Source organism: Osmerus eperlanus, chromosome 11 (assembly GCF_963692335.1).
Source record: "Osmerus eperlanus chromosome 11, fOsmEpe2.1, whole genome shotgun sequence".
Taxonomy (NCBI): Eukaryota; Metazoa; Chordata; class Actinopteri; order Osmeriformes; family Osmeridae; genus Osmerus; species Osmerus eperlanus.
In genome coordinates this window covers 17,640,377-17,668,167 of record NC_085028.1, presented here as the reverse complement: position 1 = coordinate 17,668,167, position 27,791 = coordinate 17,640,377, and the positions used below count along the sequence as shown (strand labels likewise).

Sequence of the window (27,791 nt, the reverse complement as noted above, 5' to 3'; positions counted from 1 at the left end):
CGCGAAAACTCAGCTAATACACCGAGGCAAACCGTAGACCAATAAGCGACTTCAGCGGCAACGAGTCTGATTTAACCGCACGCACCTCGGGCACATCCCGTCACCTCGAGGTATTCCGTCTTAACTGACGGTGTGTGCCTTTGAAAGGGTCACTTCTTAACGCCGCTTGATAAAGGAGTCACCGACTCGGTAACCAGAGAACTTCAGAAGCGGGCTTCACTTGCCGAGCTTTACATCCACGCGGCCGTTTGAGTTGGCTTTCTAATCTCGCGCACATTGCATCTCAGCGATTTTACAGAGACATGTTGTAGACTCTTATCTACAGGAGTGCACGTTTGCGTTCGTTAAGTGGAGACGGGAATAGGCGCGGTTTGTGTTTGAAAATCCACGGTAAGGTGGCGCGAGTCTGCAGGTAGATTGTCAACCGTTATTGATTATCCAGGTCACGTTTTCTCCGTGGATTTGATAGATGTTAGACTGCTGGATGTGATGCCCATTTATATTATCGACCGAAAATTTCCAGACACACCTGGTAAGTCATTTATCACTCTGTTGACTGGTTTGTAGCTACAGTTACATGCCTGCTCGGCATCTTTGCGCGTGCGTGTTTTTGTGTGGGGGGGAGAGGGATGAGGGGGGGGGGGGGGAGAGAGGGAGAGGTGGACCGGTTGATCATGCAGTTCTACTGAGTTTGTTGATGTGCAACAGTTAGACGATACCGGGCAGAGTCCGAGAGTCTCGTGCGTGCTGCGTGTGCGAACAGCGTGACAGCCGGTCACCTACCGGGGATAGCTGACCGGTGTATTTCTCCGCGTGCTTTTAAAATAATAACCGACCGGGATTTCGGTTTCCCTCAGTACATTTTCTGACTTGTCTTTAATTTCGTGCTTTCTTAGGTCTACAGTTATAATGGTTCCACATTTACAGAATTCCTTGTAAGATTCGTTGGATCATTGCACCTTGCTGTGAAAAACGGACTACTCACGAGGTAGACTGTGCGAAGTCCTGCACACACGCTGTATCCATAGTGTGTGTGTGTGTGTGTGTGTGTGTGTGTGTGTGTGTGTGTGTGTGTGTGTGTGTGTGTGTGTGTGTGTGTGTGTGTGTGTGTGTGTGTGTGTGTGTGTGTGTGTGTGTGTGTGTGTAGGTTTGAGTGTTTAGGTTTTAAAGCCACAGTGAATAATGGCTTTAATATTGAAGTGGTATGTGTGTGTGTGTGTGATCTCAAGAGGACTTGTGTTTTCAGATTGACGATAGGGGACAGAACACACATGCCTGTGTGTGTGTGTGGTCATTATAACATAATACTTCAAGCTTCATGGGGTAGGCATGCCTACCCACATGCCCCCGTGTAACGTGCGTGTGTGAGAGAGTAGTCATTAACACACAGCCCCATTGCAGCTTGAAGTGAGTGTGAGTGTGAGTGTGTGTGTGTGTGTGTGTGTCAGAGAGGCATGCTACAAGTGCTCCCTACAATTCCTAGCTAGCATGCCTCAGTAGACTGAGTGGGAGTTAATCACTCAGAATGGTGGAAGAACTCCCACTGTCTTACTCTCTCCCACACACCTCCCTCTCTCTCCCCCACACACCTCCCTCTCTCTCCCACACACCTCCCTCTCTCCGCCACACACCTCCCTCTCTCTCCCCCACACACCTCCCTCTCTCTCCCCCCCACACCTCCCTCTCTCCCCCACACACCTCCCTCTCTCCCCCACACACCTCCCTGTCTCTCCCCCACACACCTCCCTCTCTCTCCCCCCCACACCTCCCTCTCTCTCCCCCACACACCTCCCTCTCTCTCCGCCACACACCTCCCTCTCTCTCCGCCACACACACCTCCCTCTCTCTCCCCCACACACCTCCCTCTCTCTCCCCCACACCTCCCTCTCTCTCCCCCCCACACCTCCCTCTCTCCGCCACACACCTCCCTCTCTCCGCCACACACCTCCCTCTCTCTCCCCCACACACCTCCCTCTCTCTCCCCACACACCTCCCTCTCTCTCCCCCACACACCTCTCTCTCTCTCCCCCACACACCTCCCCCACACACATCCCTCTCTCTCCCCCACACACCTCCCTCTCTCTCCCCCACACACCTTCCTCTCTCTCCCCCACACACCTCCCTCTCTCTTTCTCTTTCTCTTTTTTTTAACTCTTCTTCACATCTCTCCCATTCTAACACATCTCTCTTTCGTTTAACCCTCGTGCTGCCTTCGGGTCACATGACCCAAAGGTTCATAACGAACCATCGTTGTGTTTACCCAATACAAAAACAAATACAAATAATTTTCTTTTAACCATTCCAATGTGGGGGGTCTGAGACAGCCCGACAGTTAAAAGAAAATGCTTCACTTTGTTTTTGTATGAGGTAAATTTGTCACAATACGACGGTGGGTCACAATGACTGATGGGTCAGAATGACCCGAAGATAACACAAGGGTTAAGATGTCTTTCTATCCTAGTGTCAGGACTACCCCTCCCTTTGCTCAAACGCACACACACACACACACACACACTGACACACACGGATCACCCCTCTATGAAGCATATGCACCCAGACTCCCATGGTTAATGGTTCTCTGGTGTGACAGCATGACACATTACTTTGTCGTCAACATTTAAAGTAATCTCTTCTTAGTGTGTGTGTGTGTGTTTGTGTACGCGCATTACAAAATATGGAGCAAATGAGCAAAGGTGTAAGTCTTTAATAATGGCCTCTGCCTGGATGAGCGTGGAAGTGAGCTTAGCATGTCTCTCCCTCTTCCCTTCATTCCTTCTCTTTCTGACCCTCCCCTTTCTCCTCCCTCCCTCCCTCCCTCCCTCCCTCCCTCCCTCCCTCCCTCCCTCCCTCCCTCCCTCTCAACACCCGTTTTTCTTTTCTCTCCATCCTTCCAGTTTAGTTACATATATTACACATTTCTTAAGCCTGTTTGTGTGTGTGTGCCAGTGTTTAAATAAGTGTGTATTCTCAACGTACACTTGCACACTTATAATAGCACACATGCAGTCATTAGTATACTGTAGGTAGAGCAGGCTCAGTTCTGCAGACACGCACTAGGAGTCCAGCGCTACTTCTACACAGTAAAGCTCAAAGCTACACAGTTGTAGCCCACAGCTGCAGCCCACAGACTACAGCCCACAGCTGCAGCCCACAGACTACAGACTACAGCCTACAGCCACGGCCCACAGCTACGGCCCACAGCCACGGCCCACAGCCACGGCCCACAGCCACGGCCCACAGCCACGGCCCACAGGTACGGCCCACAGCCACGGCCCACAGCCACGGCCCACAGCCACGGCCCACAGCCACGGCCCACGGCTACGGCCCACAGCTAAGGCTTACAGCCCACAGCCACGGCCCACAGCCACGGCCCACGGCTACGGCCCACAGCTACGGCCCACAGCTACGGCTTACAGCCCACAGCTACGGCCCAAAGCTACAGCCCACAGCTACCATTTCAATGATCTACTGTCAGGGCAAAATGTGAGTTATCAGTACGGCTTTCTTCACACTTTTCTGTAATGGACAATTATCTGTCCTCCAGTGTGTCTCAGTCTAACAGCAGGGCTGACTGTACAGAGGGGGTCTAGTTTTGAAAAGACGAAAATGGGCTGAGTTCAGAGATCTTGGTGTACGTGTGTGTGTGTGCGTGTGTGTTTGGAGTTGACGCGTTGGTGTGTGTGTGTGTGTGTGAATGTTGCTTTTTATGAGTCCCTGGCTCTTGTTCGTTCTAAAGGAGGCGGACAGACTTTGTCCCTGGTTAGGCTGCTCTCATCTCAGCTAGCGATCCCCCTCGTCACCTGGCAAGTCACTGTAGCCGCCTTTAAACCTGTGTGTAAGTGTTTGTGCATGTGTGTGTTTGTGCACATGTCAGTGTGTGTGTGTGTGTTTCTCCATGCTGTGTCAGAGGGATCATTAATGGCCCTCAGAGAGATAAAGTTTACTGCTTGCTCCGTGAACCTTGAAGAGTCTCACTTGCTTGAGTGGAAAACAGCACTGTTGTTGAGTGGCCGTGAAGAAGAATCTCTTGTTCTGAAGAGGGATCTGCTGTTCTGAAGAGGGATCTCTCTCCTGTGTTCTGTGTTCCTCAGTCCAAGCTGTCCTGGTTTCAGAGGCTAGACTACTCAAAGGTCTGTTCCTGAAAACTTCGGATCTCCCTTTCCTTTGGTTCTTTCCTTGTCATCGGCAGCTTTTCTGCTGTGGGTTCTTGTGTTAATTATTGTTTCAATCTTGTCTGGGCCTTTTCCACCAAGGCAGGTGTTAGATGTTCTCCAGGGGTAAATATATACGTTATCCAGGGGTAAAAACGTTTTCCGGAAGTGTTACAATTATAGCAATGTTCTCCAGGGGTAAATATACAGAACATTTTCCGTGGGCTATCACAGTTTATGTATTCATTCAGCATACACTTATGTTACGCAGAGAGGAGGATTAGGACCTGAGAGATCTTGATGTTTGGAGCCACGGTCCAGGTCGCAGGTTTAATTAGACTTTTTGAAAACGGCAAATCTGCCATCGTCCCCACACACTTCTGATTCTGGCATTATATTTAATGACTGCATCATCAGGTGTTATAAAAGGGTTTCCCATCCACAAACCTACGCCCCTGCATTAATCTGATGTGTTTGATCTCTCAGCTGAGTTACCTCAGTGTGACCTGTGTTGTCAGGTGAGATACCTGACTGTGACCTGTGTTGTCAGGTGAGATACCTCTGGCCCGATCTGAGGAAGAGCAGCTGGCCATGACGGAGCCCAACGCCCCCAAGACGTCCAGGAAGGCTGGCTGGAGCTCCCTGGAGATCGGCCTCATCACCATTGTCTCCCTCCTCTTCGTCGTCATCGTGGCTCTCATCATCCTCTTCTCCACACAGAGGAGCGGTGAGCGTCTTGCAACAGCCAGCCAGCCAGCTCATCAGCCAGCCAGCCAGCTCATCAGCCAGCCCGCCAGCCAGCCAGCCAGCTCATCAGCCAGCCAGCCAGCTCATCAGCCAGCCCGCCAGCCAGCCAGCCAGCCAGCCAGCCAGCCAGCCAGCTCATCAGCCAGCCAGCCAGCTCGCCAGCCAGCCAGCCAGCCAGCTCATCAGCCAGCCAGCCAGCCAGCTCATCAGCCAGCCAGCTCATCAGCCAGCCAGCCAGCTCATCAGCCAGCCAGCTCATCAGCCAGCCAGCCAGCCAGCTCATCAGCCAGCCAGCTCATCAGCCAGCTCGCCAGCCAGCCAGCCAGCCAGCCAGCCAGCTCATCAGCCAGCCAGCCAGCCAGCCAGCTCATCAGCCAGCCAGCTCAACAGCCAGCCAGCCAGCTCAACAGCTAGCCAGCTCATCAGCCAGCCAGCCAGCTCATCAGCCAGCCAGCCTGTTAGTCAGCCAGCCAACTAGCTAACCAGTTTCCTGCCTATGATGACACCAGTCTGCTGTGGTTGGGTAGTCAGTCATTAAGTCAGGCAGAAACTCTGACCATCAGTCCAGCAGTGAGACAGACAGACTTGTGTACCCTGGCATAAACTCTACCATAAGAACATTATACCTAGCAATTATAATGAGCAAAGGTTCACTTGTCTACAAAGGTATCTTACAAGAGGGGAGTTCTTGTTTGCATTAGCCCTCAGTAGCGACAAGCGGCGCAGGGAGGAGACAGACTTCTGGAACAGTTTATTGTTGTTCATCTCGGTCCAAAGTGACAGTTACTGAAGCGCAGAGAAGTATGCTGTCAGGAGTTCAAAGGTTTGTGTGTGTGTGTGTGTGAAGCTACAGTAGAAGTGTGGACCAGGTGTAGGCCTCAGGCCCTAGGGCCTCAGGTGCACACACTGCTTCAGAGATAGATGCACCTGCTGCTGGAGTGTGAAGAGATGACATGGTTTATCTACTGTGCACAAGGTGGTTTGGCTGATGGAAGTTGATCTTATACCTGTAGCTCATTAAACAGATGATGACCAAGCAGGTTAGCAGGGAGAGACTGATGGATGTGCTGCAGAAACAGATGACAATATGAATGATTTGATGAATGATTGACTGGGCTAGGTAGCCCAGTCAATAGAGGTGTTCTAAGATGAACAGTTAAACTGACCAGCGAGATCTAGGGCTTCCATTAGCTACCAGTTTATCACACATAAATCTGCTGCTGGATATTGGTGTGTGTGTGACCTGTTTTTGTCGGTGCTTGTGGTGCTATAGTGTATAAATGTTTAAACAGTCATGACAGGCTTGATTTAAACAGGGTGCCACTTCACCTAAAGAACTGTGTGTGGATGTGTGTGTGTGTGTGTGGTTGGGTGGACGGAGGGAGGATTATTATTATTTCTGTCTTGAAATCAAGAATCCGGTTATGAGCCGTTTCCAGCCGATAAGAGATAGGCCGTGTGTGTGTGTGAACTGTGACGATGACCTAGTGATGACCTAGTGTTTCCTTTCCAGATGGCATTTGCACAACAGCAGACTGCACACAGTCAGGTAAGGGGTGTGTAGATACATAATTCCTAGTAAGATTTGTGTATGTTTACATACTGTTAAGATGTGTGTGCTTCACGTGAGAGCACAACTTGTGTGTGTTTGTGTGTTTGTGCGTGCACGTGTGTGTGTGGCGCAGCCTCTCGTCTGATAGAGAACATGGACGACAGAGTGGACCCTTGTGAGGACTTCTACCTGTATGCCTGTGGAGGCTGGCTGAAGAGGAACATCATCCCAGAGACCAGCTCCAGATACAGCACCTTCGACATCCTGAGAGACGAGCTGGAGGTGCTGCTCAAAGGTCAGCCAATATTTGTAAGGTAGCGAGGAGTTTAACAACTGCTGGAATGGAATGTGAACGCAGAGTCGGAGATTCTTTGTAATCTTTGATTTCTTCCAGTAACTGTAATATTGCATGGCTGCTTAATCTCTAACGCGTAATGATTTAGTGTTCACTCAACTCAAAAAGTGTGATCCTTGTGGCAAAAATCCTTTGGCCTATGTCTTCGTCTTGCTCGGGTTACGGCTGACATTTCACCAGGAGGCATATGCGCATCCTGGTTAACGTTTAACAGGCGGAGAATTTTCACAGCAAAATAGAGGATCCCTTTCACAGGCATTTTTTGTACATACCGCGGAATATATAATTAGGCGCACTTTACGCATCCCCTCCCATCTCTTTATGGGAAACTCCCACTTTCCCCTTGACCCTCCCGTGAATGCATATGCATGACACGGAAAAGCGCAATTTGCCATTTTCAGTTCCCGCGACAGAAGTCTGCGCTTTTACCTCAGTGCGGCATGTTTGTAAATACCTTGCCATGCTTTTACGCAAATTGCGAAACAAATACGCCTGAAGTGGGCGCAAAAGCGTTAGTACATGAGGCCTTCAGTGTCTCTCACTCTCACTCAGTCTCTCTCACTCTCACTCAGTCTCTCTCACTCAGTCTCTCGCACTCAGTCTCTCGCACTCTCACTCAGTCACTCTCACTCAGTCACTCTCACTCAGTCACTCTCACTCAGTCACTCTCACTCAGTCACTCTCACTCAGTCACTCTCACTCTGTGAAGCACGGAGACAGACTCCAAGAGAGAAGGTACGCCAAAGGGTTTTAATAGCACCTTTTGGTACAAAACAAAAAAACCTTAACAAAAACTGAGTTACGTCGGCGTGTTTCTTGTTCTTCCAGGGTCTCTTCCTTCAGCCCTCCTGGCTCATGTGGTTGGTCTCGTTTCTCCTACGGCGAGTCTGTGTAGCACAAAACCATGTCAACCCCCCTATTGCCCCTGTTTGTCCCCTTTTGTACTCACCAGGCGTGAGGTAGATGAGGAACAGGTGTGCCTCGTTGAGGCTTTGCTCCTGTAACGAGGCCAACGGGCTGCCAGGCCCATGGCTGACCAGGCCCCCTTGTCACAACTCGCACACAGATATTACTCCCAGTAGTAATGCTGCAGAGTAGTTCAATTATGACAGTTTTTCTCAATTGCTAAAACACTAAAACCCATTGCATTTACATTTACATTTACGCATTTAGCAGGCGCTTTTATCCAAAGCGACATCCAAGAGAGAGCTTTACAAAAGAGCATAGGTCACTGATCATAACAACGAGATAACCCCAAACATTGCGAGTAGCCAAAACATGAAGCATACATTGTGGAAAACCAAATAAGTGCCAAAGGGAAGAACCATAAGAGCATGCAGTTAAACAAGTTACAATTGAACAACATGAAACTCCCCACAAGAGTGTACCTGTAGAAAAAACAATCAACAGTAAAAATATTTCACAGCGAGTACAAGAATTTGAAACCGTTACAACTAACCAACAAGAGCAACAAGTCTCTCAATACGAGTCATTGTGATCTTGGAGGAAACTAACATCAGGTCCAGCCAAGCATTCCTAAGTGCCGTTGTACTCCCGGAACAAGTGCGTCTTGAGCCTTTTCTTGAAGGTGGAGAGACAGTCAGTGTCCCTGATGGAGGTGGGGAGTTGATTCCACCATTGGGGGGCCAGACAGGAGAAGAGCCATTGGCTGAACAAAGTTCTCAGTTGCCTGAACTCATGTAGCTAATTGTGCCTGTCTGTTGTCAATACCTTAAACCATTTCACATGGTAAAACACAATTTGCAGATCTCACTTAGACTGTTCAGCAAAACTCTAAACACATTCTCATTTTTAAAACACATTCTGTACTCTAATGCACATGTCATCCGTACTGGTAAACACAAATGGCAACAATCAAATACAAATAGAGAAAACATGTCATTGACTAAACACAACCACTCAAAATTGATTTCACTTGTTTCAAATGATGTGACACAACCAATATAAGCCAGTTCAGAGAGCAAACAGGTTGTTGAAGGTGGGAAAATATTGCTTGTGATGTCGACAAAGTGCTCTGGCCTAACCCAGCCCAAAGGCAAGAAGAAGCACATTGATCATGTGTTTACTCCTTTGATTTGTCCCTTTCAGTATTGTATACTGTAGTACAGTGCATTGTAGGCTGTATACTGTACAATGAACAAATGGTATGGCCTTGAACATTGTGCTTTCCATTTGTTACAGTAACAGTACTGACTGCTCAATAGATTTTGACTGGTTGCAGGTTCATATCAACAAAGAACAAGAGTGAGTTGTGAGTAGTGAGATGCAGGGTACAGTACTGTATAGGGGTACAAGGAGGAGAAAGAACAAAACAATTGCAAAGAGCAAAGCAGAGTAGTAATTTCTGATCAATTTTGAGCTACTATGATAGAACATGTTTTTGTTCATCAAAAGACAATGACGGATAAATATGAAATTTGTTTTGAGATTACGTAAAAAAAATTGAACTATATGTTTTGAACAATGTGTTTTCTATTTTTTGGTGTATTGTTTACTCACTGCTTGATAGTGTATATCATTTTGATAACTCTTTTATGATTTGAGAGCAGTGTTTGATTTTGAGCACAGGTAAATCTGTTTTGAGGCGAAAGTTTAATTTTGCAAGAGGATTCAGAGGTTTTGTAAATAGTGCTTGAAGATGAGGTTTTGTGTTTACAGTTTTGAGAAAATGGGTGACTGTTTCAAGAAATGTGTTTTAGCAATTGTGAAAAACTGTATTACTTGAGGGACACCAGCAATCAAAGAGGATGAGGATGATTACTAGGATGTTAAGTTGTGGTGTTGGTAGAGTGAATGAGGGCTGTGTTGAGTTTTGTATTCTAGGGCTCTGTTGAGGAATGTGTGTTTGAGAGCTGTGAGTTGAAGGCTGGGTTGATGTTGGCTGTGTTCATGGTGCACGGTGACGGTGTGCACGGTGACGGTGTGCACGGTGACGGTGTGCACGGTGACGGTGTGCACGGTGACGGTGTGCACGGTGACTGTGCACGGTGACGGTGTGCACGGTGACAGTGTGCACGTAGGCTGATGCCCTTGAGAGACGGAGCTCCACAAATAGTCTTGAGAGCAGCACGTGGGGCTGCAGGAGGTGGCATTTGGTCCGCTGGCTCGGCTAGGTCAGCGTGTGTGTGAGAAGGGGGAGGGAGGGAGAGGGGAGGGAGGGAGGGGAAGGTTGGTGTCAAATAAAGGTTAAAGTTTACAGTTCAAGTTTCTCCTCGTCATGTCAGTGTGGACGTCTCTCTTTCCTTTTAACCCCTCATGTGTTTCCTATCTACAACTTGCCCTTCCACTTCCAGAGGCCATATCTCTTCCTCTCTCATACTGTCTGTACCTCCAGTACTCTCTCTCTCTTTCCCTCTCTTTCTGCGTGCGTCTTTTCCCTCTCTCTTTCTGCGTGTGTCTCTTTGTCTCGCCCGTCCTTCCCTCTGTGATTGACACTCTTTGGTGTGTCTGGAAAAAGATGTCCTAATCAGCATGTGGGATTGTTAGGGGTCCTAATCCCAGCTTGATTGATGATGCCTGAAGGCTTCTCACAACGCCCGCAACAAAACCACATGGTTACACCAGAGGATGAAGGCTTCTCACTCGCTCACAACGCCCGCAACAAAACCATTCTGTTAAGAGGCGTGTCTTGGTTGTTTTCTGAGGTGAGTTTCTCCCTGAAACAGGTGGTCATTTAGAAACATGCAGGTGGGCTTCTGTACCATCACGTCTCAGATCTCAAAGAACATGACTGATTCATGCCAAACCACGACGGCATGTTACAAGAACACAGTCTTGTAACCCAGACAGAAATCGTGTGTGTATGTATATTTGTGTGTATGTAAAGTAGTTGTGTTTGCATAGTTTAAATCCACTTCATGTGAAACTACACTGCATGAAACTCACAAGGGCCAGTTCAGAGCCAGAAGTCGTGTGTGTGTACACTCTTGACGCTCACTCAGCCTGCTGTGAGTGAGCGTGTGAAAATGGCCATGGCCTCAGAGGGAGGCCATGGCCCACCAAAGGGATCCCCCCCTCTGTGTTGTTGCTGGGGTGTTAGGGTCACCTGACCTCTGGGCTCAGGCCCCTCAAAGGTCAGGGGCTGTCACACCCAGAACATGAAATCAGACATGCAACCTTTAACCTTGGGCTCATTCCTCCTGACTGGCCAGACACACCCCCTTCCCCCTATTGGCTGTGTAAAGGTGTCCAGCTGTTAACAGCTGGACACCTTTGGACATCGCCCAAGTGTCATCCGTGTGTGTGTATGCTTGTAAATGCCTTGCGTTCTTGCCCGAAGCGGTACGATGCCATAAAGGATCTCTAATGATGGTCTGAGTTCAGTTTAACCCCAGGTGTGTGTGTGTGCGTATAAGAGAAAGAGTCAGAGTATTTTCCATGTCTACACTTTTTTCAGGTGTGGCGTACTGTGCAATAATTTGCCCAATTGAGCTCAAGCTTTTTAATTACTACCTTGTTTGTGCCAGATGGGCTGGAGGGAGGGGGGGGGGAGAGCGAGGGGGGGGAGAGAGGGGGGAAATGGGGAAGGAGAGGAAAGATGAAGTAATCAGCAGTGAAGAACTTGTGTGCTTGTGAGAACATCGTGGTCTCAACATAAATGTTACAAGGGCCTTATCCCGGGTGTCTGGTCTATGTAAGGTTAGGGGCTGATAAATATGCATCAGTGCAGCCCACAGGGGCGGGGCTGAGAGAGACTTCCTGTCTGGACCCCCCGAGGTAGGAAGTGGTGCCATGGTGATAAGGTCGCAGTTAATGTGTAACGTATAATGTCTGATGTCATCCTAGGAGACAGACAGGCAGGGAGACAGACAGGCAGGGAGACAGGCAGGCAGGCAGGCAGGGAGACAGGCAGGGAGACAGGCAGGGAGAGAGGCAGGCAGGGAGACAGACAGGCAGGGAGACAGGCAGGCAGGCAGGGAGACAGGCAGGGAGACAGGCAGGCAGGCAGGGAGACAGGCAGGGAGACAGGCAGGCAGGCAGGGAGACAGGCAGGGAGACAGGCAGGGAGACAGGCAGGCAGGGAGACAGGCAGGCAGGCAGGCAGGGAGACAGGCAGGGAGACAGGCAGGGAGAGAGGCAGGCAGGGAGACAGACAGGCAGGGAGACAGGCAGGCAGGCAGGGAGACAGGCAGGGAGACAGGCAGGCAGGCAGGGAGACAGGCAGGGAGACAGGCAGGCAGGCAGGGAGACAGGCAGGGAGACAGGCAGGGAGACAGGCAGGCAGGGAGACAGACAGGCAGGGAGACAGGCAGGCAGGCAGGGAGACAGGCAGGGAGACAGGCAGGCAGGCAGGCAGGCAGGCAGGGAGACAGGCAGGCAGGGAGACAGACAGGCAGGGAGACAGGCAGGCAGGCAGGGAGACAGGCAGGGAGACAGGCAGGGAGAGAGAGAGAGAAGGAGGGATGGAGACAGGCAGGCAGGGAGACAGGCAGGCAGGGAGACAGGCAGGGAGAGAGAGAAGGAGGGATGGAGACAGATGTAGAAAGGAGAGAGAGAGAAGGAAGTCTCCATGAGAAGCAGCCCACAGAGCAGTGCATGCTGGGAAGGGGGCCTCAAATTAGAGGGGTGTGTGCCAAATAAACTACAGGTGGTACCCAACCAAGTCAAACACACACACGCACACACACATATACTGACACAAGCTGACAAACACAGACAGGTATACACAGACAAACATTTGTACACGGGGACATGCAAACATGTTTGCTTACACACACACACCCTCACTTCCACATGAACACCAGGAAGTCTGTAATCCAATCATGACCTGTGGCCTTTCCCAGGAAGTGCCCGATCAGGTCTAAATCCTGAACTTCATTAAGATTACATGAGCACATAAATTGTGCACGCTGGGTAATGAGACAACAGGGGGTCTGCCCTGTCAGCAGAGGGAGGGGGGGGGAGGATGGTAAGGGAGAGGGAGGGGGGGGGGGTAAGGGAAGAGAGGAGGGTAAGGGGAGGGGGGAGGTGAGATTCTTTTCTCAGTAGCTCCCCACAAGCACATTGTCTTCTGTGAGCAGTGTCTTTCTACAGCTCTGCTGATGTTGGAGACCAGAGATGGTTTACTCATTCTGTTTTCTGTCTCTCTCTCTGTCTCTCTGTATATATGTCTGTCTGTTTCTCTCTGTCTCTGTGTCTGTCTGTCTGTCTGTCTGTCTGTGTGTCTCTCTCTCTGTGTCTCTCTGTCTCTGCAGGAGTGCTGGAGAGAACAGTGGAAGGTGAGGCCGCTGCCCTCAGCAAAGCAAAAACCCTCTACAGGTCCTGCACCAATGAGAGTGAGTCTTGGGGCCTTGGGGGCGGAAGCACGCCATGTCGATCTCATGACAGCCCACCTATGAAATCAGTCCTTTTCTGATTGGGAGCCAGCTGATTGGTTAGATGTCCTGTGCTGTCTTCTCTCTAAGGTCAGATTGAGCAAAGGGGTGGGGCTCCGCTGCTTGACATGCTCCCTGATCTTCTGGAGTGGCCAATAGCAACAGACGACTGGGAGGCGACCCATGGTAAGATACTGAGGCCACGCCCACAACCCTAACTCCTCCCACACCCAGCATGGTGGTTCACCTCTCCTCTCCTCTCCTCAGGTGCTAGGTGGAGGTTTGAAGACGTTCTTGCCAAACTGAATGAGAAATACGGGACTCAAGTTTTGGTTAACTTTTTTGTCGGCACGGATGACAGAGACTCCAACTCCCACATCATCCATGTAGGTGCCACGCCCCCTTGCCAACCCCTTGCCACGCCCCTCAGACCTCATCACTGAATAGAACATTCTAGAACACTAGAGACTTTAGACTCTCCCAACATTCTCACTTAAAAGACTCAGCTTAGTAACAGGCGTGAACCTGGACCTTAGTAACAAGCGTGACCGTGGGCCTTAGTAACAAGCGTGACCCTGGGCCTTAGTAACAAGCGTGACCCTGGGCCTTAGTAACAGGCGTGACCGTGGGCCTTAGTAACAGGCGTGACCCTGGGCCTTAGTAACAGGCGTGACCCTGGGCCTTAGTAACAGGCGTGACCGTGGGCCTTAGTAACAGGCGTGACCCTGGGCCTTAGTAACAGGCGTGACCCTGGGCCTTAATAACAGGCGTGACCGTTGGCCTTAGTAACAGGCGTGACCCTGGGCCTTAGTAACAGGCGTGACCGTGGGCCTTAGTAACAGGCGTGACCCTGGGGCTTAGTAACAAGCGTGACACTGGGCCTTAGTAACAAGCGTGACCCTGGGCCTTAGTAACAGGCGTGACCGTGGACCTTAGTAACAGGCATGACCCTGGGCCTTAGCAACAGGCGTGAATGACGGCTTGTGTTTGTATCTCTGTTAGTTTGACCAGCAGACCAGCCTGGGGCTTCTGTCCAGGGATTACTACGTCTGTACCGGGCCCTACACTGAGGTGGGTCTCACACACACACATATACACACACACACACACACACACACACACACACACACACCCTAATCACCCCCCCAGCCTGGCTGGAGAGTCTGGCCATCAGCATGTTTGTTCTGGACCAGGAACTGTGGGTTTGGGTTTCAACCCTTCAGTGGTTTCACTCTCCACCCACCAACAACAGCCTGGCTCACACACACCAACACACACACCCACACACACACCCACAACAGCCTGGCTCACACACACCCACACACACCAACACACACACCCACAACAGCCTGGCTCACACACACCAACACACACACCCACAACAGCCTGGCTCACACACACCAACACACACACCCACAACAGCCTGGCTCACACACACCAACACACACACAAGTACATAAATAAATACATACATGCAGTATATACATACACATATATTGTACACACACTCTGTCTTAAGAGGAGCTTAAACCACATCGTTACTGGACAAGATCTGGTACGACTGTCACCAGTGCTGGGTCTAATTCACCAGCCCTGCTGTGCTCCAACCCTGAGCCCTGAAGGGATGTGAGTGAGTGTGTGTGTGTGTGTGTGTGTGTAAGTGTTGTTCAATGCATTTTTGATTACCCCTGGTAAGGTTACAGCCTTCCTTCATGTTGTCTAATGAGAAACAGGAGAGAAAATTTGAATGAATGCTGGTGCATCGTTCTGTGTGTGTGCGTGTGTGAGAGTTGGTTTGTTTGTTTTTATTTCTTGTGTGTGTCCCCCAGGCGTGCCGGGCGTATGAGCAGTTCATGGTGGACGTGGTGATGCTGATCCGCAGGGACCGGGGACTGCCGCTCAACCAGACCCTCATCCAGGAGGACGTCACCAGGGTCATGAACCTGGAGAAGGACATCGCCAACGTGAGCTCACACACACAGAGACACACACACACACACAGACACACAGAGACAGACACACACACAGACACAGACACACACACACAGAGACAGACACACACACACACACTCACACACACAGAGACAGACACACACTCACACACACAGAGACAGACACAGAGACAGACACACACTCACAGAGACAGACACACACAAACACACTCACAGAGACACACACACACACTCACAGAGACACACACACACTCACAGAGAAACACACTCACAGAGACAGACACACAAACACACACACAGAGACAGACACACACTCACAGAGACACACACTCACACAAACAACTGCACCACAACCATGACCAAGCAGGAAACAAGATTACTCAAACCCAGTCTGTCTTGATCTGGGCCATGTTGCTGATTTTAACCAGGGCTCTTCTAGGCCCAACATGTACAGTTCCCCTTCCCAGTGTGTGTGTGTTCTGGCTCCAGTGACAGATGGGTATTTATGATGTAGCATGCCTATGCCTAAACCCTCACACACTAGTCTGATAGTCTATCTCTGTCCTCCTCTATCTCTAAAACTCTCTCTCTCTCTCTCTCTCTCTCTCACACTCTTTCTCTCTCTCTCTCTCTCTCTCTCTCCTCTCACTCTTTCTCCTCTCACTCTTTCTCTCCTCTCTCCTCTCACTCTTTCTCTCCTCTCACTCTTTCTCCTCTCTCTCTCTCTCTCTCTCTCTCTCTCTCTCCTCTCACCTCTCTCTCTCTCTCTCTCCTCTCACTCTTTCTCTCCTCTCACTCTTTCTCCCGTCTCTCTCTCTCTCTCTCTCTCTCTCTCCTCTCACTCTCTCTTTCTCCCCTCTCCCCTCTCACTCTTTCTCCTCTCTCTCTCTCTCTCCTCTCTCTCTCTCTCCTCTCACTCTTTCTCTCCTCTCACTCTTTCTCTCTCTCTCTCTCTCTCTCTCTCTCACTCTCTCTCTCTCTCACTCTCTCTCTCTTTCTCCCCTCTCACTCTTTCTCCTCTCTCTCTCTCTCCTCTCACTCTTTCTCCCCTCTCACTCTTTCTCTCCTCTCTCTCTCTTTCTCCCCTCTCACTCTTTCTCCTCTCTCTCTCTCTCCCCTCTCACCCTTTCTCCTCTTTCTTCTCTCTCTCTCTCTCCCTCTCTCTCCCCCTCTCCCAGGCCACTGATACTGCTGAGGACCGTAACAACCCCGTCCTGCTCTATAACAAGATGAAGCTGTCTGTTCTCAGGACCAATTTCACCCTGGAGGTCGACTCTAGAGTAAGAACACCCTGCTTTTCTCTGTGTGTGTGCGTGTGTGTGTGCGTAACCGCTCCCTCTCCCTGCCCTCCTGCAGGAATTTAACTGGACGTACTTCACTGCTAAGATCCTGGATACCGTGGACACCTCTGTCCCTGACTCCGAGCCAGTCATCAACTACGCCCCCAACTACTACAGGAGACTCAACCCTGTCCTGGCCAAGTACACCAAGAGGTAGATGTGTACTGTGTGTGTGTTTCTGTGGCCATGTGTACTGTGTGTGTGTGGCCATGTGTAGGCCTATTTGTGTGTGTTGTAACTGGTGTGTGTCTCCAGGGACATTCAGAACTACATGGTGTGGCGCTTCGTGATGAACATGGTGGTCGGACTGAGCAGAGCTTACAGAGATACCAGGAAGGCCTTCCGCAAGGTACACACACACATACACACACACACACACAAACACACATATACTTCCTCTCTGCAGCTCTCTGCTCTGCCCCCTGCAGGCCCTGTCAGGCACCACGGCGGAGGCAGCAGTGTGGCGCCAGTGTGCGCTGTACGTCAACAGCAACATGGACAACGCTGTGGGCCGTCTCTACGTGCAGGAGGCCTTCTCTGGAGAGAGCAAGATCCTGGTGAGCTCACCTGACCTGGCACCTCTGTCTGTCTCTCTGTCTTTCTGTTTGTCTGTCTCTGTCTGTCTCTCTCTGTCTCTCTGTCTCTCTCTCTGTCTGTCTGTCTGTCTGTCTCTCTGTCTCTGTCTGTCTCTCTCTGTCTCTCTGTCTCTCTCTGTCTCTCTCTGTGTCTCTGTCTCTCTGTCTGTCAGTCTCTTTCACTACCCCTCTCTTTCCATCTTTCTGTGCACCCTCACCTGTCACCTCTCTCCTGTCTTCACTTCGCAGGCATGTCTGTTCTGCCGAGGTGTGTGAGAATGTACTCTCCTCCTCTGTGCAAGCCATGTTGACTATGTTAGAGTCCTCACCTTCCAAAGCTTGCTCATCCTGAACCATGCTCTCTCTCTCTGTGTGTGTGTGTGTGTGTGTGTGTGTGTGTGTGTGTGTGTGTGTGTGTGTGTGTGTGTGTGTGTGTGTGTGTGTGTGTGTGTGTGTGTGTGTGTGTGTGTGTGTGTGTGTGTGTGTGTGTGTGTGTGTGTGTGTGTGTGTGTGTGTGTGTGTGTGTGTGTGTGTGTGTGAATTTTCAATCCAAGATGGCGCCGATGATGGCTGCCTCGGTCGTTAGGTGCGCTCTTTTTTGTCTTGTTTTGTCTGTTAATTCAGTGTTCTGCCAAGATTTCCGGGGTTCTCTAACTAGAGAAGTACTTCTAAACATCAGGACTACAACTCCTGTGGATTTATTTCCCACTTTTCTGCTTCCAGCGGCAGAATTAGTGGGAATTATAGTCAAAGCCGCCCTCGGCTTTGTCCTAGCAGCGAAGCGCCGTAGGAGAGGCAAGCGAGCCGGTGCTCTGGTGCGACTCCGTCGGCGTGGGGCACGCACAGCGTTACCGGGGATATTTCTCTCCAACTTGCGTTCACTGAGCAACAAACTGGATGAACTTCAGCTACTGGTGTGGAAAAACAGAGACTTTCATTCATCTTCCGTTTTGTGCTTTACGGAGACATGGCTGAGTGAACTGATCCCAGACTCAAACTGCTGAGAGCGGATCGTGACCCTGTGCTCTCTGGCAAAACGAAAGGCGGTGGTATTTGTTTTTACATTAACAGTGGCTGGTGTGAAGATGTGACAGTGATTCTGCAGCACTGTTCTCCTGATCTGGAATCATTTTTTATTAACTGTAGATCTTTTTACTCGCCACAAGAGTTTGCATCATTCATTCTGGTCGGCGTCTACATGCCTCCGCAGGCTAGCGTCAACGAGGCTCAACGTGTGCTCGCCAGCCAGATACTGAGTGTGGAGCATGAAAATCCGGACTCCTTGGTTATTGTGCTAGGCGACTTTAACAAAGGCAATCTCACTCAAGAACTCCCAAAATATAGACAATTCATCAAATGCCCTACCAGAGAAGGAAACACCTTGGATCACTGCTACTCTACAATCAGCAAAGCATACCATGCGGTCCCCCGAGCAGCACTGGGTCACTCTGACCACGCCATGGTCCACCTGATTCCTGCATACAGGCAGAAGCTAAAGCGCTGTAAGCCTGCTGTGAGGACATCAAAACAGTGGACCAGTGAAGCTATGGAGGATCTGCAAGCGTGCTTGGACTGCACTGACTGGGACATGTTCACGACTGCTACCAATAGTCTGGATGAGCTCACAGAGGCTGTGACATCATACATCAGCTTCTGTGAGGACTGCTGTATACCAACACGCACCAGGGTAAGCTACAATAACGACAAACCCTGGTTTACAGCTAAACTCAGAAGGTTGAGGTCAGAGAAAGAGGCCGCGTTTAGGAGTGGGGACAAAGACAGTTTCAAGGAGTCGAAGAACAGGTTTAGCAAGGCGGTGAGGGAGGCTAAACGACTGTACTCAGAGAGACTAAAACACCAATTCTCTGCAAACGACTCTGCTTCTGTCTGGAGAGGGCTTAGGCAGATTACCAACTACAAGCCCAGAGCCCCCCACTCCACTAACGACTCCCGCCTGGCCAACGACCTGAATGAGTTCTACTGCAGATTTGAAAGACAATTGGACAGTCCTGAACTACCCCTTCCCACCCAGGAGGCCTCCCACCTCCCCCCCTCTACAGTGACGACTCTCTCCATTCAGGAGGGTGAAGTTAACAGACTTTTCAAGAGGCAGAATCCCCGCAAAGCAGCTGGGCCGGACTCTGTCTCTCCAGCCACCCTCAAGCACTGCGCTGACCAGCTGTCTCCGGTGTTTACCTACATCTTTAACACCTCCCTTGAGACATGCTATGTGCCAGCCTGTCTCAAGTCCTCCACCATCATCCCTGTGCCCAAAAAGCCAAGGCCAACAGGACATAATGACTACAGACCCGTCGCCCTGACCTCTGTGGTAATGAAGTCTTTCGAGCGCCTGGTGCTGGCACACCTTAAATCCATCACTGACCCTCTACTGGACCCCCTGCAGTTTGCCTACAGAGCCAACAGGTCTGTGGACGATGCAGTTAACATGGCCCTCCACTTCACCCTACAGCACCTGGACTCCCCAGCATCCTATGCCAGGATCCTGTTTGTGGACTTCAGCTCTGCCTTCAATACCATCATCCCCGCCCTGCTTCAGGACAAGCTCTCCCAGCTGAACGTGGCTGATTCCACCTGCAGGTGGATCACAGACTTCCTGTCTGACAGGAAGCAGTGCGTTAAGCTGGGAACACAAGTCTCTGACTCCCGGTCCATCAGCACCGGATCACCTCAGGGCTGCGTCCTTTCTCCTCTGCTCTTCTCCCTGTACACCAACAGTTGCACCTCCAGTCATCCGTCCGTCAAACTCCTGAAGTTTGCGGACGACACCACCCTTATTGGGCTCATCTCTGGTGGAGACGAGTCTGATTATAGGTGGGAAGCGGCCAACCTGGTGACCTGGTGCAGCCAGAACAACTTAGAGCTCAATGCTCTTAAGACAGTGGAGATGGTTGTGGACTTCAGGAGGAACACAGCCCCACTCACCCCCATCACCCTGTGTGACTCCCCAGTCAACACTGTGGAGTCCTTCCGCTTCCTGGGCACTATCCTCTCCCAGGACCTCAAGTGGGAACTGAACATCAGCTCCCTCATCAAGAAAGCACAACAGAGGATGTACTTCCTTCGGCAGCTGAAGAAGTTCAACCTGCCAAAGACAATGATGGTGCACTTCTACTCAGCCATCATTGAGTCCATCCTCACCTCCTCCATCACCGTCTGGTACGCTGCTGCCACTGCCAAGGACAAGAGCAGACTGCAGCGTATCATCCGCACTGCTGAGAAGGTGATTGGCTAAAATCTGCCTACCCTCGAGGACCTGCACACCTCGAGGACCCTGAGGCGAGCGAGGAAGATTGTGGCCGACTCCTCCCACCCTGGACCCTGTTTCAGTCACTCCCCTCCGGCAGAAGGCTGCGGTCCATCAGGACCAATGCCTCACGCCACAAAAATAGTTTCTTCCCTTCCGCTGTTGGCCTCTTCAACAAGGCCAAGGGACCACACTGACTCTAATGACTTCTTGCTTAAAACACACTGCTTTTTGCACTGCATTACAAAATGGTATCTTGTACATTTGTATTTTTTGTAATATTTGTATTTTTGTATTTTTATATTGTAATTTACGGCAATTTATATTTTATTTTATTGTATATTTAATTATATTCTAATCCCACTTAGTACTGCTAGTTTATGTACCCTTAGTATAGATAGTCCACATATTTAAATTTTAGGTATATGTTTATTGTATGCACCTTCCTGCCAAAGCAAATTCCTTGTCTGTGCAAACTTTCATGGCGAATAAATCCCATTCTGATTCTGATTCTGAATATGGCCTCACCACCTGTTATGAAGTGAGAATCGCCTCCTGGATTACTGCCCTGATCTGCACACAGTCTCTTCCACATGCCCAACATGTGTGTAAATGTGCATGTGTGAATGAGTGTGTGTGGGCTTGTTGAGCTGACCTCTGCATGACCTGCAGCCCGTGTTCCCCTCATGCCAGCTGAGGAGGTCATGTTACACGCGTGACACAGGCCGTCTCTGCAGCGCCGGCTCGCTGGTGGAGAACGGCTGTTTTTATGTTGTTGGCTTATTGGTTCAGGAAGTAAACACGTGTTCCATCCAGACACTGTGTGTGTGTGTGTGTGTCAGATGGACGAGATGATCGCCTCTATCCGGGAGGTGTTTATCAGTAATCTTGACGATCTCCCCTGGATGGACGCAGAGACAAAGAAGGCAGCAGAGGAGAAGGTCAGCGATCACGACCCTGACAGGGTCACATGACAGGGTCATCTTACCTCACACAGTCACATGACACACCTCTACCTTTCCACCTGTCGACATCTGACCCCTCTCCTTCCCCTGCAGGCACGCGCTATCCGGGAGCGGATTGGCTACTCCGAAAACATAATGGACGACAACCATCTGAACAACGAGTACAAAGATGTATGCACGAGGACGGCAGGATATGACGTCACGGCAGGATATGACATCACAGCTGACACACACTGCGCTGTATCCATAATGTGATTTCTGCTTGTGTGTCCCAGTTGAGCTACAGCGGTGAGGAATATTTTGAGAACATCCTGCAGAACCTGGAGTACGCCCAGAAGAAACGCCTCAGGAAGCTACGAGTCAAAGTCAACAAGGAGGAGTAGGATCTCACTCCTCTTCTTCCTCCTCCTCTTCTGACTGGAGTTTGGTCCAACACGTCTCCCTAAACCCACTGCTAAACCATATCACTGAGCAACACTTCTCTTCCTTGTGTTAAACATAAAACACACATACTCCTCCAGCACACATCCTCCCCACTCACACCTCCTTTCTCTCTCTCTCTCTCTCTCTCTCTCTCTCTCTCTCTCTCTCTCTCTCTCTCTCTCTCTCTCTCTCTCTCTCTCTCTCTCTCTCTCTCTCAGCGCTGGCTAATACAGGGCACTGAGGGATATTTTTAGCCTGGTTATTAATAACTGTAGGCCAATCATGGACCCTCATCAATGTTAATCTGAGCAATCTTTATCTTCCTCACACACTACTTCTCTCTCTCTCCCCCTCTTTATTTTCTCACTCTGTCTCCTACTCTCCTCTCTTCCTCTAATTTTCTTTCTCTCTCTCGACCCATCTCTCTCTCTATCTCAGGTGGGTAACAGGAGCAGCCATTGTCAACGCCTTCTACTCCTCCAGCAAAAACCAAATAGGTAACCCCTCCCCCTCAACATGGGCGCACACACACACACACACACACACACTCACTCACTCACTCACTCACTCACTCACTCACTCACTCACTCACTCACACACACAAGCCCAGTACCTTGCCTGACAGGTGTGTGTGTTCCAGTGTTCCCAGCAGGGATCCTGCAACCCCCGTTCTTCGGGAAGGGTCAGAGCAAGTCTCTGAACTACGGGGGCATCGGCATGGTGATCGGACATGAGATCACGCACGGCTTCGACGACAACGGTAGGACTTCCGGACGGATCTGGCCTTCTCATTGGCTGCTCTGTTGTTCTCTGTTGCCGTGGTGTTGTCAGGGAAAATAGTCGTTGTTTGTTCACAGTGCCTGGTAGCTGAGGTAACTTTGCACTGTGGCCAGTAAATGCAGACCGCTCTGACCACCGAGGTTCTAACAGTACCAAATACTGTTAGAACTATGCACTTGTGATCCTCCTGTGATCCTTTTTTTTGCAGTACTTTTAATGTGCTCTTCCTCCTCCTCTTCTTCATCTTCCTACTCTTCTACAGGATCTGTCTCAGGGCAGTATCTTATTATATTGAGAGCTGCCGGCTCATGTCTTCACCTCTCTTCCTGGTCCAACAGGAAGGAACTATGACAAGGACGGTGACCTGAAGGATTGGTGGACCCCTGCATCCACCCACAGGTTCCTGGAGCTGTCTAAGTGCATGGTGGACCAGTACGGAAACTTCTCCTGGGATCTGGCCAACGGCCTGCACGTACGACCTCTCCTACCCCTCTTCCTCTCCACTTCTGCTGTCCTACTTTACCCTTCTTCCTCTCTCCTCCTCCTCTTCTCCCTCTCACCCTTTATTCCTCTTCTCATTTTCGATAATAGCAACAAAAAGAATCATCTTGTTGCCGGCAGAGTTGCAAATAGTTTTTCTGGAACACAGAATGTACTGTTACTATATGTATTTGTTTCTTTCTCTCTATCTCTCTCTATCTCTCTCTCTCTCCCTAGTTAAATGGGAACAACACTTTGGGAGAGAACATTGCAGACAACGGTGGGATTCGCCAGTCATATCAGGTACACACACATACATACACGCACACAGTTATCACTGGCCTTCAGTAGTCTACAAACCTGAAACCTAATTTGACCAATCATGTACCTCCTACTCATTCTAGGCACAGGGTACATAGCTAATGGGCCAATCAGAGAGCTGTCTGGCGTTAACAATGATATTGGCGCTAACAATGACACCCTACCCCTCAACCAATCACCTTCCTGTCGTCTTGCTCACATCAAAACTGATAGAAAAGAAATAAATTGAGGAATTATTATAGAAAGACAGATATATTATTAGATTCTACCTGCTCAGATAATTCTAACAGTGTTTGCACAATTGGAGGGAGCGCCATGATCGGTGATGCGTCCTCAGGGGGCGGCTGTGGCTCAGGGGGTAGAGAGGGTTGTCTGTTAATCGCAAGGTTGGCGGTTCGATCCCCAACTCCTCCCAGGCCATGTGCCGAAGTATCCTTGAGCAAGACTCTGAACCCCAAGTTGCTCCCGATGGGCAGGCCGGCGCCTTGCATGGCAGCTCGCTGCCGTCGGTATGTGTGATTGAGCGTATGAATGGGTGAATGAGAGGCAAACATTGTAAAGCGCTTTGAGTACCGCTAAGGTAGAAAAGCGCTATATAAATGCAGTCCATTTACTCTAAAGACCCGGCAATTCAATCAATTTCCCGGCACATTTGCAATGTAATGCAATGCAGATGTGCACACCGCCCCCTACCGAACAAGATGGGTAGCTCGGTCAGCAGGGAGCTGAAGAAGAGCGGCTACTGACGTCACTCTGCTGCGCCGCTCAGATCGCTTTTTCGTTTTTGAATTCTGGGCAGTACTTTGCGGGCAGACCACGAAAACGGAAAAGCAATGTCCGCTCTGTTTTCTTTTGGATTATGGCATAACATGTGCAGTCTTGAAGAAAATGCAAATAGAATGATTGATTACTAATTTCATTTGAGTCAAATAATGCAGCCACATTCTTAAAATGAAAAAGCATTTCTGCAAATGCATTTTAATTTAAATTTTGGTCACGATTTGCTTCCATATACGCAAGCGTGTTTTTCGCTTTGTCTATCCTTGTGGGGACCTCACTGGTGCTTGTGGGGACCTCACTGGTGCTTGTGGGGACCTCACTGGTGCTTGTGGGGACCTCACTGGTGCTTGTGGGGACCTCACTGGTGAAACATGAAAAACTTGACCTTGAGGGGCACTTGTAGTTATGGGGTTTTAGAGTTAGAATTAGGTTTAGAATTACATGTATTACAGGGATTAAGAGGTTAGGAGGGTTAGGAGTGGTTAGAGAGAACAACATTTTGAATGGGAGTGAATGGTCGGGCCCCACTAGGATAGCAATACAAACCTGTGTGTGTGTTACAGGCCTACCAGAACTTTGTCAGGACACATGGAGAGGAGCTCCGTCTGCCTGGAATACAGCTCTCTCACAACCAGCTGTTCTTCCTCAACTTTGCCCAGGTCTGGAGGGGGGGGAGGTCTGGAGGGGGGGAGGCGCTTGGGGGGAGGTCTGGAGGGGGGGAGGCGGGAGGGGGGAGGGGGGGAGGCAGGAGGGGGGAGGTCTGGAGGGGGGGAGGCGGGAGGGGGGGAGGTCTGGAGGGGGGATGGGGGAGGGGGCTGGGGGAGGAGAGAGGGGTGGAGGGGGGAGGGGGCAAGGGGGAGGAGAGAGGGGTGGAGGGGGGAGGGGGCAAGGGGGAGGAGAGAGGTCTGGAGGGGGGGTGGGGGAGGGGGCTGGGGGAGGAGAGAGGGGTGGAGGGGGGAGGGGGCAAGGGGGAGGAGAGAGGGGTGGAGGGAGAGGTGGACTGCGTGGGAGGGAGGGATCAGGAGGGAAAGATGGAAAGATAAATGGATGAATAGAAAGATTCAAGCTATAAAAATATGAATAAACGGAGGGAGAGAGGGATGGACTAATGGACAAAGCAATGAGGTCAGTAAAGGCTGACCTAGGTCAGCTGACCAGGTTTCTATTCTCTCTCCCTGACAGGTGTGGTGTGGGACCCATCGCCCGGAGCAAGCAGTCAACTCCATCAAAGTTGACGTACACAGTCCTGGAAACTTCCGGTAACCTTTCATCTCACACTCACCAAAAAACTGAATAAGAAAGATGAACTGAGTGATGTAGTAATGATCATGTATTTAAGTAGCAGAGGCTTTTATTACATTTCACTTTTTATCCATTTAGCTGTTGGATGTTTTTATCCAAAGTGACAAACAAATAGTACATATGGAATGTACAGCAGAAGGTCAAGGATCAGAAGTGTGCTGTTCTAACAGTGTTTCAGTGGTCAAGGAACGCTCTGTGTTTACCAGGAATATTGATCCAAAGAGGCTTTTCCCTCTGTCATCAGAAGCTCTACCATCATCTAAACCCATCCCATAATAACTCTCTACCATCATCTAAACCCATCCCATAATAACTCTCTACTATCATCTAAACCCATCCCATAATAACTCTCTACCATCATCTAAACCCATCCCATAATAACTCTACCATCATCTAAACCCATCCCATAATAACTCTACCATCATCTAAACCCATCCCATAATAACTCTCTACCATCATCTAAACCCATCCCATAATAACTCTCTACTATCATCTAAACCCATCCCATAATAACTCTCTACCATCATCTAAACCCATCCCATAATAACTCTACCATCATCTAAACCCATCCCATAATAACTACAAGAAACGAACCATGACATGCTGCAGTTGTTTGACCTTTGACCCCCTTTGGCAGGGTCCTGGGTTCCCTCCAGAACTTCCCAGAGTTCGCGAAAGCCTTCAAGTGCAGAAAGAACAGCTACATGGTTCCTGAGAACACATGCCGGGTCTGGTGATGGTCCGGTCCACCCCCCCCCCCCACCAGCCCATCTCTCCCCGACCCAAGGAGCTCTAGGCTGGGCTGGGGCTTGTGGTTGGACCCCCTGCTGTGGACCAGGCCTGGTGGGTCAGAACCAGCTGGGTCCTTGGCAGTATCTTTTCCCCCCAGCCAGAGGTGCCTCCAGTCAGCTGGCAGATAGTTCACGATCAACCTAATCCCTACTTCTCCCAGGACGTGTTGACGTCTCCTGGTCTTCTCCCAGGACGTGTTGACGTCTCCTGGTCTTCTCCCAGGACGTGTTGACGTCTCCTGGTCTTCTCCCAGGACGTGTTGACGTCTCCTGGTCTTCTCCCAGGACGTGTTGACGTCTCCTGGTCTTCTCCCAGGACGTGTTGACGTCTCCTGGTCACCTCGTCAGCCTGTCGTAGACGAATGTCTTTATCTGTTTTCACTTTTCTTTTGGCTGTATTTCAAAGCTGATTAATTTTCGTTTGGTGTCAAATTGAGAGACGTTTTATTTGTAGAAGACCAGTGATGAATTCCACGCACAGTTCACATGCACACAGTCACACACACTCTCGCTACCCTCCCCGAGTTTGTTTCACACTGAGCCTGTAGAAGGATGTGTAACAGTTATAGGTAATTTAAGATTACAGTGATTAAGATTACAGTTAAATTACAGTCACATGGGGAGCAATCTCTCTACATGTGTTTATGTATATTTAAAAGACCAACTTTGACTTAATAGACCAACAAGTCCAAGTCTGATTAGAAATAAAGGTGCGTTGTTCTGTGTTTGATGTTTAGGTTGTGGTGGATACTGTTACCAAGCAACAGAACAAACCAAAATCTTTTGGTTTGAGTTTTTGCCTTTAGGAGGACAGCTGAGAAGCTAAGATGGTCAGGAATCATGTAGCTGTCACTTGGGATGACATCACCCTTACCTCTGTGTGTGTGTGTGTGTCTGTGTGTGTTTGTTTGGACAGTAAATGTACAACATAAGCCTTACAAAACTCTTTAGTGCTTCATTCCTTGTGTGCTTGAATGTTTGAAAGCATCTATTCATCCATCCTTCCACCTGTCTTTCTATCCTTCCATCCATCCCTTTCTCTCCATCATTCATCCATCTATCCATCAGTCCATCCATCCCATGTCTCATGCACTGATACCGGAGCCAAATGAGAAATGTTATTTTGTGCTGAAGTTGCTAAAACAATGTATTTACCTGATCTCTTCACAGGGCCAAATCCTAGAGCTGTAGCACTGGATTGAATAGATAGAAATGGCTAGATAAACACAGATCATGCAAAGTCAATGGAAGATTCTCCTTGACAGAATGACCTCACTTTTCTGTTCCATATTCTGCCTGGTAACACGGCTCTGTTTTGTGACCATAGCAGATGTGTTTGTGTGTGAACGACGACCACTCATTGATGCATACGTATAGAAATACCATTAACCAAAACACTGCTGCCGTGCAGAAGAGAGGAACACTAGATGCTTCTCACCTCTCACCAACCACTCTCTCTTTTTCACACACACACACACTGTCTCACGCACTCTCTCTAACACACACTCACACACTTTGTCTCAAACACACACACACACACACACACACACACTCTGTCTCACACACCTGTAGGATTCAGATATACCTCAGCTGCCTGTATTTAGATACTTTGTAATAACGATGATTATAAAGGGCACATGTATTGCTTTAATAATAAATGCTAAATCCTTATGGAGA

At 49.7% G+C, this 27,791-nt stretch overlaps 1 protein-coding gene across 3 annotated transcripts; it reads left to right on the top strand.

Annotated features, from left to right (window-relative positions):
• LOC134029145 (neprilysin-like) lies at window positions 1-27,791 on the top strand. Of its 3 annotated transcripts, none has more exons than XM_062473150.1 (24): window positions 1-110; window positions 4,702-4,878; window positions 6,412-6,447; window positions 6,584-6,745; window positions 13,021-13,101; window positions 13,231-13,326; window positions 13,408-13,526; window positions 14,143-14,211; window positions 14,970-15,104; window positions 16,271-16,372; window positions 16,449-16,585; window positions 16,688-16,781; window positions 16,861-16,989; window positions 21,115-21,213; window positions 21,331-21,408; window positions 21,513-21,616; window positions 22,099-22,157; window positions 22,301-22,420; window positions 22,779-22,912; window positions 23,158-23,223; window positions 24,585-24,680; window positions 25,204-25,280; window positions 25,961-26,066; window positions 26,098-27,791. In XM_062473150.1, the coding sequence occupies exons 2-23, from the start codon at window positions 4,743-4,745 to the stop codon at window positions 26,058-26,060; spliced, it is 2,229 nt and encodes a 742-aa protein (XP_062329134.1). In that variant the 5' UTR covers window positions 1-110; window positions 4,702-4,742; the 3' UTR covers window positions 26,061-26,066; window positions 26,098-27,791. The 3 variants fall into 3 exon arrangements, with proteins under 3 accessions (XP_062329134.1, XP_062329132.1, XP_062329133.1); XM_062473148.1 differs by lacking the exon at window positions 1-110 and adding an exon at window positions 119-532; XM_062473149.1 differs by lacking the exon at window positions 1-110 and adding an exon at window positions 4,007-4,130.

What these genes read in the sequence shown, in the direction of transcription:
- LOC134029145 (XM_062473148.1), top strand. Translation starts at nt 490, where the DNA reads ATGCCCATTTATATTATCGACCGAAAATTTCCAGACACACCTG. An exon ending in CGACTGGGAGGCGACCCATG is followed by an intron (nt 13,327 to 13,407) that starts GTAAGATACTGA and finishes TCCTCTCCTCAG; the next exon opens with GTGCTAGGTGGAGGTTTGAA. An exon ending in GTCAAAGTCAACAAGGAGGA is followed by an intron (nt 21,617 to 22,098) that starts GTAGGATCTCAC and finishes TCTCTATCTCAG; the next exon opens with GTGGGTAACAGGAGCAGCCA.